This window comes from Mytilus edulis, chromosome 12 (genome assembly GCF_963676685.1).
Source record: "Mytilus edulis chromosome 12, xbMytEdul2.2, whole genome shotgun sequence".
Lineage (NCBI taxonomy): Eukaryota > Metazoa > Mollusca > Bivalvia > Mytilida > Mytilidae > Mytilus > Mytilus edulis.
The window spans coordinates 65718852-65731321 of record NC_092355.1 but is presented as its reverse complement, the minus strand read 5'-3'; the positions used below and the strand labels follow the sequence as shown (position 1 = coordinate 65731321).

The following is a 12470-nucleotide window of genomic DNA, read 5'->3' as shown; positions in this document are numbered from 1 at the left end:
ACGTAGTCAGGTCGTAAGAACAGCGTGATGAGGACTGCATAGACGTGCTAAAATCGTACTATGGTATTAAACAGCGTGATATACGCGTTTATAAACGTCGTATAGTCGTATTGGAAGCGTGTGCGGGTCGTGTCGCGGTAAGAATATGATGGTCGTCGTGAGATCGTAGTAAAGTCGCTGTGAGATCGTTTGCAATCACCCCGACTAGAATTGCGCTTTCGCTACGCTATCGCTACGATGGTATAGCGACCTTTGCATTCTTACCACGACCTTTTTGCGCTCTCACTACGCTTCTATAACGACCAGATTTCGCCACGACCGCACCACGATTGTTATGAACATGTTCAAACTTGGCCACGCTCATCACGAAGACCTCACAACGACCGTACTACGTCTTTACTGCGATCTGTACGATCGCTCTACGATCGTCTTAATTATTTTTTTTCACAGATCGTAGTGCGATCATGGCCTAGTTTGACTGCGGTTTAATCAACATACGAACTTGATAATGATTATTAGTAAGAATATGGTGCACTACAATAGATAAAGAATGACAAAAGAACCCAAATAGTACAAGGTTTAGCTGTGAAGATAAATGGTCTCTAAGATTAAACAAAAATTTGATTGGAAGAAACTGCATAATATGTCACCACAAAAATCTCTAAACTTCATTGGTTTCAATACAGAATAGTACACAGAATCATAGGCACAACTAAATTTTTATTCAAAATTAAGAGAAAGCAAACAGATAAATGTATCTTCTGTAATGAACCTATTTAAGTTATTGAGCACTTATCATGCTTATTTTGGACATGCTATAAAATTTCATATTTATGGATTAAACTTGGTTATTCGATTTATTACCACACACACATATTAATTCATTTTTAATATAGATATTATTTTTTGGGGGAAATTTAGTTAATAAAGAAAATAATATGATAAACACTTGATTATACTCCTTACAAAATTCTATATTTATAGAACAAAACTCTGTGAAAATAAGGTAGAATTTAGAGTTACCTCAAAGATTCTCGCTAGAAAAGAATATATCTTTCAAAAGTTACCTTTTTCATATGACCAATATTTGCTGTGACCCTTGGCTTCAAATGATAGAAGAATATTGTTTATAATAAAATAGTAGGTACTTTTTGTACTTGAATTACTGACACGTACATTTCTTACCCTAAATATCCAAATCACCATATTTAATGATTATGGACCGGCAATAAGCCAGTCCGAAATCTGATATGGGTTTAAGATTGTTACATGAGTTTCTGTGGATCAATATTTTTTCTTTATCTGCGGGATATGAAAATTAAAAGTCTAAGGTATTTGAAATAAATACATTTTTTTTGTTTAATTTTTATATAAGAAGAAGATGCAATATATTTATAACAATGGATGTTCATTGTTTTATGATGCACAGAATGCGTGACCCGTGTTATTTTTAGAAATGTAAACAAGGTACCAAGTTCTTAAAATAACTCGTCACCGAAACATGGGAAATGATTCATAGGTTGTGTCTTTTTTTCTCTCAAAATAGTTATTTTATATTCTGTTTGGATTATAAAATACTAGTATACGGTTTTCATCATTTAAAAAAGTAATCATTATAAAAGAGGGACGAAAGATACCAGAGGGACAGTCAAACTCATAAATCGACAATGAATATGATAAACTGACAACACCATGGCTAAAAAAGAAAAGGACAAACAGACAAACAATAGTACACATAACACAACATAGAAAACTAAAGAATAAACAACACGGACCCCAAGATATCTTTACTTTGAACGTAAACGATCTCGGGAGTTTTTATAGGTAATATATTTCAGTAACGGAAATTGATTTTCAAACCTCTCAAATATCCACTTGGTGTTTGTTAATATTTTGCAAATTTATAGAACAACCAAACAGATGGCAATGAAAACAAAGCCCATATTGCTAGATATTTATGTATGCTTGATGTTTTCTCTATTTTGTAACTATATTTAAGTTCCCATAGTTATCGCCTGTACGAAATTATAGAAAAAAATCCATGCATGCTGTACATTGAATGATGTAACATGTGTAAGAAAGACGTTTTTTTGGCTTTTTGTTTTTGCTTTTCCAAAAATTCCCAATATTTCCGTGATTTTTATGTATTTATTTATTTATTTTTCTATTCTTTATCAAATTTATGGATCATTCTATATTTATAATGTATAATTTGGATATATTTGAATCTATAAATGTATATATAAAGATGAAATAACACAACAAGTACTAACCGAACTGATTATATACTACTACTAGTTATCGAGGTCGGGATAAGATACCGATATTTAATGTATCCACTAACAAATGTCAAAATTATCAATAAAGAATGATTTACTAAAAACAAAACAAAATAAAAACAAAACAATGTAATTGAAATTTAGCAAGAAACTTATCATGTTCACCCCCAAAATTACATAACAGTACAACACAGGAAACGCTGTAGGTTATAGGTTTGATTTAGCTTATTACAATTTGAATACCAGATAAAAAAAAAGACGAGGTGTCAAAACAAAACATTCAAAATTCAAAAAAGCATGAAAAGAAACTAAAGGAAAAAAAAACGACGAAAAGAAAAACAACAGTTCAAGATAAAAAAAAAACAGAAAAATATATTGAGCTACACTTAAACATAAATTACCGACTCGGAGAGTTTCGAAAGGTTAGACAATATCTACCTCGTAGCTGCAAGTATACACATGTTTTAATTATTCTAATCATACTTCATGCATGTTCAAATGTCATATTTTGATAAGATATTACGAGGGTGTTAACTTTCTCAATTACATGGATGAGCGGATGACAATTTTTTGAATGTTACTCTCTATGGACAAATAAAAAATCGAAAATTTAACGGACGAATTGAATTTACATCAAAGTATTTAATAAAATGCTTAAATTCCACGTTTTGAATCAGATTTTATTATTTGACTGTCAAAATTAAAAAAAAAATAAACATCTTTCCTCACGTGACGTCATAGAAAATACTTTTAAAATAAAATTAGTCTGTAAACGACAATAATAATAGGAAATTCAGTATGATAATAAAGAAAATAACACTTATCTGAGAGTGTGAAAGAGCATGTGATACCCTCGAAAAAGCATTGTCAACCTTGATTTGCCATGTTGACAATGTTTTATCGGGGTTACAATCTGCTCTATCACCCTCTCAGCTATGTGTTATTTATATAGGATCTTATACATGTTATAATATATTCCGACTTCATTTAAAAATGAAACCATATTTGTAATTGGACTACTATCAGATAATTCATACATAGTATTGACATTTTACTATCAAAAAGTCAATACTATATAAAATATGTCATTTCAACATGAAGTATAATTAAATTTATTAAAAGATGCATATTGGTATACTTGCAGTTGCGAGGTAAACAAATAATTGTTGGTAGAAAATTGTCTAAAAATAACAAGTTCCTACGGACATATTTTCGAGAATATCTTAACATTGGTATTTATCGAGGATCGTATTTTGACCGTCATTTATTTGTTGGGTATCTGGACTTATATCCTTTGTTCCTACTAAACCTGGTAAATGGAGTTGATTTTTTACACACACATAATAGAATATACAATCAAATCTGTTCGGAAGATTGCATGTTTATAAGTTTTATTCTATTCTTAAAAAAACAACCACTTTGTATATTTAAGTAATTTTCCCAAAGTATTTACCTTTTGTACTAAAGAGGAGGACCTGGTGAACGTTTTATAGACTGTCCCTCTGGTATCTTTCGTCCCTCTTTTATAGACATATGTTGTGAATAACAGATGTGCATCGGATAGCTTTGATTAATGTAGCATTTGACGGTATCATATTTAATGTTACTACGTATTATCATTTTTAGATCCAACAGCAATGGAGGCTGAACATGAATCGCCCACAAGCATAGGTAAATATATAATATGATTGATACAAAAAAAGTGTCACCTTATGTACATTGATTTAACATTAAGTCAAAACTATGATTCTGCAATATACATGATAATGTCTTTGTAAGATAAATCAAATTAATATGTTATCACCTTTATCGGTTCCTTTTTGAAGGACAGAAGACATCATACATTTTTTGGCTAACACTTATTTTGTTCTGATCTTTCTATCTTTACGTAGGATCAAAACGTAGCTGATATATTTTTGTCTAAACTTCTGAAACAATATATGCTATATTTTCTGACAGAAGGAAGAATACACATCTATAGATATAATACCTAAGCCGTATTTGGCACAACTTTTTGGAGTTTTTGATCTTCAATGCTCTTCAACTTTATACTTGTTTGCCTTTCTTATTATTTTGATCTGAGCGTCACTGACGAGTATTATGCAGACAAAACGCGCGTCTGGCGTATCAAATCATATGCCTAGTACCTTCGGTAACTATATACATATATGTTGTACCTAAACTAATAAGCAGCGCCTACAATGCTTATAAACGAAAACAATTTTGAAACTTTCCTTAAAATTATACATAACAAATTGTTACTATCATTCAAAATGGAAATGAACTATTTATTTGATTTGTTATGTTGCGGTGAGTAAGCTCTTGCGTAATGCTTTTCTTTAGAGAATAAAATAGAATAGGAAAAAAGATAAGTAAACTTTACGAAAAAAAATCTTCAAATAAAGCAAAGTTAATAAGGATCTTTCCATGCCTTTGAACTCTTTGTACACGCACATATTTATCCATGCGAACGTTTTTGACATGAATTATGTTGAGTACAACTACAGTCTTCAAATAAAACGACATCATTAGACATAACCAACCTATCTGATCGTATTTCGGTCTATTGCAATAAAATACTATGGAGGGGAGATAGACTATATGAATTTTAGGCTGGTCCGTTCTATTCAAAATATAAATATTTAAAATTAAATATCTAGTAATTAAATGCTGAGTGTACATGGGAGAAAACTATCCTAAAGCTAATATTTAATCAGTTGGGCTGCTTTTTTTTTATCTAGCTCTGAACACCATACATTCAAAGAATATAAGATACTGTGTATAACCTTTACGTGAAGTATTGATTATCTTCTATATTTACATTCTTTTCCATGAGCATGCAATAACTATTCAGTATTCTATTGTGTTGTGTTGAATATTATTTTACTTTTATTTCATTGCATAAATCCAAAACCCACAAAGGTCCAAAATTGGATTCACAAAGTATGCTTTTTCTTATTCTAAAATATGATCATGTGAAAGGGCTTGGTCTCTAACGGCCACACATTATTTTTGCAAATGTTTTAATTGATATACGTCTATGTATATGTATCTTCCGTATTTGATAACTATGTGTTTCTTTTGTTTCGACCAACATGGTATATACATCTCTTTATCTCTCTTTTTAAAGGGTAAAAAATTTAGTGTAGGCAAATGCCTCATTGCGTCAATCAAAGCTACAGCACTGGTCAAGTGGGGGATGTCTTTGGCTCGATACTCACCGGTTTTAAATTAAAATAAAACTAGCTACCTATTACCCAAGCACTCCATATTTACGAGTTAAAGCAAAGATTGGTCGATCCGGGGTCAAAATATATGACCGGGTAGGATGGTTTGTCTTCCGGTGGTATAATACAAAGTCTGGTTCATATTTACCTTCTCGTCTTACAAATGGACGTGTAAAATACGTATGCAAAGAACGTTATATATGGCCTTACATCATATAAAAACTTTTATTTTTAGTCCACTTCTTACGTTGTCTGTATCCCTCCCTCTTTAAAATACTGGATCAACAGTTGGCAAAGATATGGTATTGTTTTATGTTTTTCAATGTTACTAACCTAACATAATCTTTCATATTTCCGTTAATCATTTTTTCAGTACAATGATTTCGATGACAATTTTTAATTGTATATCAATAGAAGGGATAAAATTCCTATACATTAAATAATTCAAGAAACACATTTAAAATTGCATGGCTAGGTTTTTGTATTTGAACTCCGATAGCATGCCCGCTAAACAAAGAAAACGGTATTACAGAACAATCCCTAATCGAACACACCTTAATTTGAAAAAAAGCATATATTGGATTTGTAATGTCAATACATTTCAAAATACTTAAAAAAAATCCCTTTGATTATAAAATATAAAGAAGCGATCATTCTTTTATCTAAATTTTCCATTTTCATAGAGAAACAGATTCTAACAAATTTTTGTTCTAGTATGTCCAGTGCACGATGTAATGACGATATCGCCGATATTGTCAACTTCGTTCATAATTTTATACCTGCTCGCAACATTGTCTACATCGTCCCCCGTTCCTGTCTAAATCGTTGACATTGCCGATATCAAGATGTTTATTCGTGACGACATTGTCTACCTCTTCACACTTTCCTGTGTACATCGTCGACATCGTAATGTTGACAACATCGTGCCGACATTGTCTACATCATCCCCCTTTCCTGTCTCCATCGTTAACATCGGCAACATCATGATGTTAACAACATCGTGTATTTTACCTGTACACATCGTTGACAACGCTAACATCGTGACACAATCGTCTACACCGTCTTCTTTTCAAGTCTACATCGTTGACATCGTCGACATCGTGATGTTGACAACATCGTGACGACATCGTTTAAATCGCCCCCCTTTCTTGTCTACATCGTTGGCATCGCTGAAATGTTGACAACATCGTGATAAATAGTCTACATCGTCCTCCTTTCCTTCTCTTCCTTGACATCCCCGATATCAGGATGATGACAACACCGTAATGACATCGTCTACATTGTTCCCCTTTCCTGTCTACATATCTGACATAGCCGACATCGTGACAACATCGTCTACATTGTCAGCCTTTCCTGTCTACTTCGTTGACTTCGCCGACATTGTGTGGATGACAACATCGCGACCACATCGTCTACATCGTCTCCCTTGTCTGTCTACATCGTTGACATCGTTATAATGACAGCAACTAGACGACATCGTCTATATCGTTTCTTTCCTGTCTACGTTGTTTACATTGACGACATCGTGATGTTGACAACGTCGTGACAACATCGTCTACATTGTTTCTTTTCTGTCTACATCATTGAAATAATCTATATCGTAATGTAGACAATATCTTGACGACATCATCTACATCGCCTCTCTTTCTTGTCTACATCGTTGACATCGCCAATACCGTGTGCTGACATCGATGACATCGCCAACACAGTGTGCTGACATCGTCGACATTGTCCTCCTGCCATGTCGACATCTACATTCCCTCCCTTTCCTGTCTACATCGTTGACATCGCCAACACCGTGTTCTGATATCGTCTACATCATCCCCCTTCCCTGTTGACATCGTTGACATCGCCGATATCGCGATGTTGGCAACATCATGACGATATCGTCTACATCGTCCCTTTCTATATCAACATCGTTGACATTGCTGACATGGCGAAGTTGACCACATTGTTATATCATCGTCCACATCGTCCTAATTGCTGTTTACATTCAAGATGTTTACAGATAAAATACGACAGAAACATATGTATGACACGATATCAACAACGTTGTACAACATCGAGTCGACATTGTCTACTTGGCGATATCGTTAATGTCAACGATGTAGACAAGAATATCAAACGATATCAACAACGTTGTACAATATCGTGTCAACATTTTCTACCTCGCGATATCGTCAATCCCAACGATGTACACAGGAGTACGAAACGATATCAACAACGTTGTACAATTTTGTGTCGACATTGTCTTCTTTGCGATGTCGACAATGTCAATGATGTAGGCAAGAGTATTAAACGATATCGCCATCGTTAAATATTATTGTGTCATTATTGTTTATTTTGCGATGTCGATAATATCGGTACAACTTTGTACACTGGTTATAAATGGATATTATTGAAATTATCAGACAAATTTCCTTTTAAATATTTTCCCCACAGCAACTTTCATAATAAAAAAAACTATAAAGAAAAACAGAAAATAAAGTAAAATGAGGCGTTCTCCTTCAAAGTATATTGGAAAATAATTGTCATATTTAAAACCATGAAGAATGTGTATAAAATTGACTAAGGCTAAATTAAAATTTGTATCTCAAATACTTACATGCCTCATATAACCTTTTTTTTTTATGAAACTCAAGCTTATATTTCAAGTCTTGTCAGGAAGGAAGTCTGTTTTTTTATATTTTTGATCATATTCACCCGAACAAAATGGTCACATTAAAAAAAAAACCTAAAAATCACTCAAACAACACGATACTAGCCGGACCCTAAACCTACCGTGAATAGTTCTCAAAGTTACCAGGATTATAATTTAGTACGCCAGACGCGCGTTTCGTCTACATAAGACTCATCAGTGACGCTCATATCAAACTAGTTATAAAACCAAACAAGTAGAAAGTTGAAGAGCATTGAGGATCCACAATTCAAAAAAGTTGTGCCAAATACGGCTAAGGTTATCTATGCCTTGGAATCCTTAGTGCTTCGAAAAATTCAAAGTTTTGTAAACAAGAAGTTTATAAAAATGACCAGATTATTGATATTCATGTCAACAACGAAGTGTTGACTACTGGGCTGGTGATACCCCAGGGGACAAAACGTGTTATCACAATGAATCAAAATTGATGAAAATAATTATCCCGAGGTCGAGAACAAAACGGTTAAAAGTCGTACAGTTAAGATGTGTTAACGATTATATTGGCAAAACCCTGTCTGACGTTACATACATTATTCATAGTTTGATTGCTGTTATTCGAAGTATTCTCTAGATTGTTGTCTGTATCCATGTAGTCAAAGTAAAATGGGAATATGTCCATGTTTTGATTTGGTAAACAACAGTTTGTTTTAATATTATGTTGAACACTTAAAGTATTGGATAAAGCAATCCACGAAAACAACAAAAACGGATGTCTCTCGAATAAAAGCACTTTTTGTGTGGACTTATGAAATGTATTAAGTGTTATGAATATGCTTCTATTGTATTGAAATTTAACAATCGGAAGATGTAAAAGAGGGACGAAAGATACCAAAGGGACAGTCAAACTCATAAATCAAAAATAAACTGACAACGCTATGGCTAAAAATGAAAAAGACAACCAGACAAACAATAGTACACATGACACAACATAGAAAACTAAAGAATAAATAACACGAACCTGAATAAACAACACGAAACTAAAATGATTTAGAGTTTAGATTTCAGTATTTTTTCTCTATTGGAGACACTAAGCTATAATAAATAATTTAATATATCTCTTTTATTTATAATAGCACATGCAATGGTGTAGATGCGTTCAATATAGGTACAAAACTTTCGCAGCATGACGAGGACACCAACGCATTTGGGTATTATTATCTGCATAAAACTGATTTGTTCGGGGAAAAAAACTACTAGAATATTATAATTACGGATGGAACCGAGCAATTTGGTGCATTTCTTTTTTTCTTTTAAGGTGTGATATACAGATTCGCCATTAACACTCTTAAAAAAGTAAATTTACTGCGTTGGATGATACAATATGCAAAGCAGTCAAAACATTTTACCATGAGACCAAACCAAAGTGTAAATACAGTAGAAATGGGTATGTATATCTTTTATCATTAAAAAAGAGAGAAAAATAAACCCTAATGTATTAAGGAACCTTACGTTTGTTTGACCAATTATGGAAACAGTTTTGCAATCATACTCTTGAGTCATTGATAAAATGCCAAAATATTAGAAACTATGGTGTTTTTTTCAATCCGCATGATACATTGGTTTATAAAGACAACAGTAGTAAACCGCTGTTCAAAATTCATTAATTGATTGATAACAAACCCGGGTTACAAACTAAAACTGATGGAAACACACCAAATATAAGAGGAGAACTGAGACACAGCAAAAACACAACACTAAAATGTAACACACATAGAAACGAGCTATAATATAACAATGGTCATTTGCCTGACTCGGTACAGGACATTTCAAGAGAAAGAAATGGTGGGTTGAGCTATTTTGTGGCTAGCCAAACCTTCCGCTTTTATGGCAACATTACATGGCAGGACTTCAATGCAAATAAATGGGAGAACATATAGGACAGAGAAACACACGAATAATAGCTTTCAAAACATTATTTGACAAACAACGAAAAAAAAAAAATTACTCAAAACATACCACAAAATACTTACGACTGAGCAACACGAATCAATCAAGGACTGGGGATGATCTATAGTGCTCCGGAAGAGTAAGCATATTATGTAGTAAGTTTATTTTTGTATTACATGTTTACTTCCATAATAAAAACCAATATTGTCCCCTTGTGATGCCTTTTCACTAAATCCATTGGGTGATGGATTTTCACTGCTATAAGAGTCTTAGATGCATGATTTCTTTTATGTCTTTTGATGGTTAGGATCTATATTTTCATTGCCATATCCGGACTGTGTTTTTGTTAGATGTTTTTTTCTTCTCTGTAACAATGTGATGAGTGAAGCAATGTTCATCTGATTTTTCTCGTATCATATAGTATTAAGCTCTTACATCACTGTCCAATGTTAGGGGATGATAGAATGTTCACGAACATGTTTAAACCCACCACATTACTTATGTGCGTCTGCTAAGACATGTTTTTTTTGTGGATTCATAACTGTATATTTGTTTGTTTGTTTGTTAGTTCTTCTATAAATAAGGCCGTTAACTTCAATTGATTTGCTTCATATTTTAATGTCGGACCCTTTTATAGTCGACTAAACGTTATGGATTTTATTAATTATAGCACGCCATACAGTTACCTTTGATTGTGTAATTCATTTGAACGTTTGTTGATATTTGTGTCATTGTCAATTATCCACATCTGATAAACCATATTTTTATTTTGTCCTCATTCTACTTTTTTTATATAGAACATCATTCTGAATAATTCTACAAAAAAAAGAACATACAATTTTCATGCATCACCCCCAGTTATTGGTGGGCTTCGTGTTGCCTAGTCTTTAGGCCACACCAATTTAAGTCCTTGTTCGACGGACCCGCCCGTACCTATTATTTTCAAAACGTTTTTATTTTAATTTATATTCCCGCTTCCCGCATCCGGAAATGTAATCGTGTCTATTTTCCGCACCGTTTTTTTTGAAAATATTATAAATAGATACGTTCGTGACAACTCGGCCGATTCCGTACCTAGATAGAAGGAGAGTAGCGGAGTCACTGGCCTGGATACCTGGCCCAATCATACTGCGTCGATAACATGTAGCGGAGCAAATCAGTAGCCCAGGCTTCGGAGTCCCCCGAGGATTGCCGATTGAAAAAAGATAGTTACACTTGTTTTTAAAATTTTATCATCTGTATATAACGATTTTAAACATATAAGCACCCCAGTACACTGTGTAATTATCTGTAAAAATATTTGATTCAGCATATAACCCATAAGTGGGAGTGCTCCGATATAAATATATAACAGAGGACATACCTGTACAGAACAAAACATGGTTTCCTTCCCCCTTACTTATATTCCCTATCAAAAATTGTTCGTTGTTAGAAATAAACTTCAAGGAACTTCGGAAAGAAATGACTTCAACTGCAATTATATTGTATGCTAGCAATACAAAACTATCCATAACCACTGCATGTTTATGCATATGTCCCGATTAATTCAGGGGCCTGTCGTTCAGCAGTTAGCTATCGTTTGTTGATGTTCATAAAAACTATTTGGTATTTTCCCGTTTGTATATATATATAGATAAGATCGTTGGTTTTCCTGGTCGAATTCTGTCAATTATCATTTTGGGGTCCCTTATAGCTTGCTGTTTTTTTCTTGGTCAAATCCCTGTGTCAAAGGCCGTACTATGACCTGTGTTTGTTATTATCAGGTTTGGAACAATCCTCCCTCAGACAGGGCACATATGGGGTCATTTTATTGTTGTAGAAAAGAAAAAAGAAATACCAAGGATTTGTATAGTGCTACTATCCATACCAACTGCATGTTTCTGCACATGTCCCGATTGATTCATGGCTACTCTACAAATCTTAAAAGCTTAGATTTTCTTATTTAAAAAGAGGAGAAATACATCATATTTTAAACAACTGTTCACAAAAGAGGGGCCCAGTTTGTAAATGTGTTAACATGGCTAAAGTCCAGGAATATTACAAAATTCTTGGACATGTTTTTACCATTTAATACCAGATAGATATATAGTTCTTTGGAAAAATATGAGCCGTTTTGAACTAAAAGGTGTTATTTACAAAATATATATTATTACTTCTATTGACCCCTCATTAAAAGGATATTTATAAAATTGAGGGGTTGTTCCCAACCTGAGTATGACTTTGATGGATACTAGTCTCATTAATTGGTACACATACATATACCAAATCTTATTATTCAATTATTTCTTGGTGAACAGGGAAAAATACTTCATAAATCAAAGAAATGTCAAAGTACAAGTGATAAATCAAGTTTTAATATTGTCAAAACCTACTATTTTA

At 33.2% G+C, this 12470-nt stretch overlaps 1 protein-coding gene across 1 annotated transcript in view; it reads left to right on the top strand.

The window, feature by feature from the left end:
• LOC139497955 (uncharacterized) overlaps positions 1 to 12470 on the top strand; it is a 37029-nt gene that overhangs the window by 14136 nt on the left and 10423 nt on the right. The window contains exons 4-5 of the mRNA XM_071286208.1: positions 3906 to 3950; positions 9460 to 9588. Coding sequence (XP_071142309.1) covers positions 3906 to 3950; positions 9460 to 9588 — 174 coding nt within the window. The remainder of the gene's footprint in view (positions 1 to 3905; positions 3951 to 9459; positions 9589 to 12470) is intronic.